General features: G+C 35.7%; 1 protein-coding gene across 1 annotated transcript; it reads left to right on the top strand.

Annotated features, from left to right (window-relative positions):
• The first annotated feature begins 3,923 nt into the window (after window positions 1-3,923).
• LOC102839700 (olfactory receptor 7G2-like) lies at window positions 3,924-4,955 on the top strand. The gene has a single exon (XM_006877661.1). The coding sequence runs from the start codon at window positions 3,924-3,926 to the stop codon at window positions 4,953-4,955; it is 1,032 nt and encodes a 343-aa protein (XP_006877723.1).
• Window positions 4,956-5,156: the final 201 nt, after the last annotated feature.

Raw genomic sequence — 5,156 nt, 5'->3', positions numbered from 1 at the left:
TATTGACATTTTCACAATGTTAAGTCTTCCTATCCAGGAGCAGGGTACATTCTTCCATCTTTGTAAGTCTCTTTTGGTTTCTTGCAGTAGTGTTTTGTAGTTTTCTTTGCATAAGGTCCTTTGTTTCTCTGGTTACATTTATTCCAAGATAGTTCATCCTTTGGGTGGCTATTGTAAATGGTATTGCTTTCCTAATGTCCTTTTCATCACTTTCATTTTTGGTATAGAGGAATAATTATAAAAGAGGTAGACTTCCAATGAGATGGATTGGCAAAGATGCAGCAACAGTGGTTCTAAAGTTATAATTGCCAGGATAGCAAAGGACTGGGTATTGTTTCATTCTGTTTTGTGTTGTATCTGTGAGTCAGAACTCATAATAAGGCACCTAATAGCAAATATCTTCCAAAGTAGTCTCAAGATGATTTTAATAAATGAAGCAATTATAGACTGAATAAGTTTGTATACATTCATATAGTAACAGTGGTAAGATATATTGATGTTGTTATTGTTAAGTGCTGTTGAGTTGATTCTGACCCATAGCGACCCTGTATAGATAACCAAAGAACAGCTAGTGAGCTTGAACTACTGAATGTGCAGTTCAAATGACTTTGCAGTCTGACACATTATCCCACAGTGAGACACCAGGACTGATAGGCACATGAAAACATTGCATTAAAAAAAAATCAAAAGTTTTAGGTGAACTTAAAAATTTGACAAATCTGAATTGAAAACAAAATCAAGAGTTTTCATCACCAAATTTTATGTCTTGGTTAAAATATTACAAAATTTGCTGAGAGTGTTACTAAACCAGGTGTGGTGTTGTAGGGTAATCATTTGAATACTAACCAAAAGGATGGTGACTCAAATCCACTCATTCTAAATCCACTCATACTGAGTCACCATGAGTTACAACCAGTTCACCAGAAGTTAAAAACAACAATGAATTAACTGAATGCCAATTCTTTGCTTGTTACATTATAATACCTGACAATTTTACGATAAATCAAAAGACATACAATTAAAATTCACATTCTCCCAAGTTAGGAAATGTGCATGTTAAATTAATTTGACAAAGTTGGAAAAGGTGGTTAACAACTCTAAGGAGCAAATATCAGATTTGTCCATATTGAATACAATGAAAATTGAGCAGAGAAGAACATAGAAAATACTTGATAAAATGTACAAAATATAGATTAAGACTCAAGAATCAATCAATTAGTCGTAGAAAAAAACATTGCTGAGTTTGCATTATTGAAATATCATAGCTATATTTATGTACACGTTTTTATGTTCACACATTTCAACTGTAGTTGCATACCCAACATTGGATATGAGTTCCCTGATACAATTGCTTAGTTAGAGATATCTGCTTTCAGATCAAAATGAAAGACTGAAATCCAAGTGGAAAATGATGGCAGGTCCACATGTACAAGACATGTAACATCAAGGTGAATAGAAGCAGGTAGAGAGGAAAAATGGCATGCTGCTGGGATTGCAGGGACAGGACACCAATAATTCTGAATTTCACCTTCTAATGTCTTGGTCTTGTAGGAGTTTACCTACCTTGCAATCACAATGGAGTTCTAGTGGAATACTGGGTTACTCATTTGGCTGATAATCAGATTGACAACAAATGTGTTGGGCTAATCAGGAGCTTTGGATATTGAGCCTCCAGGGATAAAGAGACTGCAAATATTGTGTCTGTGGTATCTCACTTCAGAGTACTTCTGCAATATGCAGTCTTAACAGAAAACCCTCTTCCACGAGATGAGAATTTTTGTCCAGATACCTTGTGCTTCACAAAGACCCTCTGTCCTGGCTGAGTACAGAACTTCTGTTCTTCATGCAGCAAAAATATCAGGCATCATTCCACAGAGATGTCAGCAAGGTAACCAAAACACCCTAGTTAATATTTTGTAAGGGCAGGAATTATTATTATTATTTTTTTTAACCACAAATACAACAGAAGAATGATGTATATGAAGAAAGGGCATGCAACAAATGATGGAACTAAGAGTCTTATGGGAATCGTGCTTGTCTGATAATTTCTTGCTGGGGTTCCTTATATATTTGCACTTATATTAAAGAACTTTTAATCAGCTAGTCTTTTGTACTGTCTCTATTGCAAAGACAAATTTCCCATTGAACAATAACCTTACCTACATGACTTTTATTACATTCTCTGGCATTTAAGACATTCTTTAGCTGATGGTGGATGAGGGTTTTTCAATTTTATTTTACAATCAACAATGTTGAGTGAAAGATTATTTGTGCTCTGGCTGTAGAATTTATTTTAATCAAGATTTTAAGAGAGACAAATACATCATTTGTTAACATAATTTCCTTTATTTTCAGTGCATTTTGCCCATTTTCAACAAACTTATTTTTAAAAATGTTTTAGGCTGAGCTACACCATAAATGCGCTACCATCTTAACTTCTTCTTCAGTAATGAATCTGCATCTTTAAAGGGCTGCTTTCACAGCACCAAAAGTTCAAAGTTCAATGGAGCAAAATCAAGGCTATAGGGAGGAGCTTAAAGACTTCAAAATGAGGTTTCTGCAGAGTGTTAAGAGTGTGGACAGAGGTGTGGGTCGTGTATTGTCATGCAAGATCACCAAGCCATAAGATTGCAGTCTTCTGCTTTAATTCAAAGTTTAGGCTGCAGCTTTTCAGTGAGAATCTCACTGTAAGAAGCATGGCTTATTCGTGAATGTTTTTCCTGCAGTGTTCCAACCCTGGTCCTTGATGTTGTTTTTGATGTTAGGTTCCATTGAGTTGGTATCAACTCATAGTGAACTTAAGATCACCAAGCCCTGTGATAGCATTCTTCTGCTTTAATTCAAAGTTTAAGCTGAAGCTTTTCAGTGAGAATCTCACTGTAAGAAGAACGACTTATTGGTGAACGTTTTTCCAGCAGTGTTCCAATTCTTGCCCTTGCTGTTGTTTTTGCTCTTAGGTTCCATTGAGTCAGTACCAACTCATAGGGAACTTATGCACAACAGAACAAAGCCCTGCCCAGACCTTCACCATCCTCACATTTGTTACTACTCTTGAGTCCATTCCTGCTTCCATTGTCTCAATCCATTTCGTTGAAGGTCTTCTTTTTCATTGAACCTCCAAATTACCAAACATGCTGTCCTTCTTGAGAGACTAGTGCCTGATGATAATATGTCAGAAGTATAAGGGATGAAGTCTGGTTACCCTAACTTGTAAGAAGCTACTTGTACTTCTTCCTACATCGATGTTTCTGTTATATAGCGGTCCCTTGAGAGTCCCAGAAAACTGCAAGCATCAGTTTTTCCAGTTGATGGTTGACTATTGAACATTGTCTTGGTGGACAATCGAGGGTGTTTCCATTCCATATTCTGTAATTTACTCTCAGACGCATAGTGGTGAATACATGTCTAGACACCAGTAACAATTTTTTAAAGAAACTGTTGCCTTCTCTCAAAGGAGAGTTTTGATTATCATGATGAATTTTGTTTGCAGAAATGCATGTTCAAAGTTCAAAGTAGTGATCTTGAAAGTGAAGTGCTAAGACAGTGCAGCTAATAGTAGTTTTAATATGACTGGAATGCAGATTAATTTGACTCACTCTCATAGTTATTAGTAGATATAAGTTATCTATATAGCTCAGGTCTGATGTCTAGAGAAGGACATGGAAACCCATACTGAGCCATAAAGCCTCTTCTTGAGTCTATTTTTATAAAATTACTGAGAATTTTAAATAGCCATAAAAACTCACATACTGTAAATCAAAGGTGAATACCAACTTTTCCCAGAATAAGCACAAGTTAGAAATACACTATATAATATTGTCATTTGCTTTCTTTCTTTTTTTTTTTTTAATACCCAAAAAATATTCTTGGAGAAGGCAACCCTTTTTCTTTCTCTATATTACTTTTCTACCTTATCTAAGACAATGTTTGCCTTCAGTGCTCTTGTCTTGCTAATATGGACATCACATTTTTTTATTATTTTGTCACCCCATCTTTCTATTAGATTCATCAACAATATAGAAACCAGAAACCAAACAATGATTTCAGAATTTATTCTACTGGGAATATCAGATGATCAAGAACTGCAGCCCCTCATATTTAGCCTGTTTCTGATCATGTACCTGGTCACTGTCTTCGGGAATCTGCTCATAATCCTGGCTGTCAGCTTTGACTCCAACCTGCACAACCCCATGTACTTCTTCCTCTCCAATCTCTCCTTTACTGATATCTGTGTGAGTACAACTACAATCCCAAAAATGCTTGTGAACATCCAGACACAAAATCACAGTATCACTTATAAAGGCTGTATAAACCAGATTTTCTTTATCATAGTTTTGTTTTGTTTTGAAAATTTTATTCTTGCTGTAATGGCTTATGATCGCTATGCAGCCATTTGTCATCCACTGAGGTACACAGTCATCATGAACTCCTACTTATGTGGCCTGCTGATTCTACTTTCCCTGTTCATTAGTATGATGAATGCCCTGATCCACAGTCTGATGGTTTTGCATCTGTCCTTCTGCACAGATGTGGAAATCCCTCAATTCTTTTGTGAACTTACTCAGGTACTTAATATTTCCTGTTCCAATACCCTCACTAATAACATCCTAATATACGTTTTGGGTGGCTTATTGGCTGGTATCCCTATCTCTGGGATCATTTTCTCTTACACTCGCATTGTCTCCTCTGTTTTGAGAATATCAACAGCCAAAGGAAAATATAAAGCTTTTTCCACCTGTGGGTCTCATCTTTCAATTGTTTCTTTATTCTATGGGACATCTTTAGGTGTGTACTTCAGTTCACCATTTACAAGCTCTCCCAAGAAGGCAGCAGCAGCTTCAGTGATGTACATTGTGTTCCCTCAAATGATTAATCCTTTTATTTATAGTCTGAGGAATAAAGATATAAAGGTAAGTTTGAAGAAATTAATTGGTAAAATGCGTTGCTTTTTGTGATTGTGACATTTCTTCCAATTTATTAATTATTGAAACGTGTCATTTACAAATGCCATCTACATAGCAGCATCAGCATCAATCACACTCAATTTTACCATTTGCAAAATAGGAAAATAGTGTATTTTTTTCAGTAATTTTAAATGGTTGTGAGAGGTTTGGATATCAATGGCCAAAGCTGTTGAAACTAACAATTAAAATTAT

This window comes from Chrysochloris asiatica, unplaced genomic scaffold (assembly GCF_000296735.1).
Source record: "Chrysochloris asiatica unplaced genomic scaffold, ChrAsi1.0 scaffold00549, whole genome shotgun sequence".
NCBI classification, from domain to species: domain Eukaryota; kingdom Metazoa; phylum Chordata; class Mammalia; order Afrosoricida; family Chrysochloridae; genus Chrysochloris; species Chrysochloris asiatica.
The sequence above is the reverse complement of the archived record's forward strand: the minus strand, read 5'-3'. Positions and strand labels throughout refer to the sequence as shown.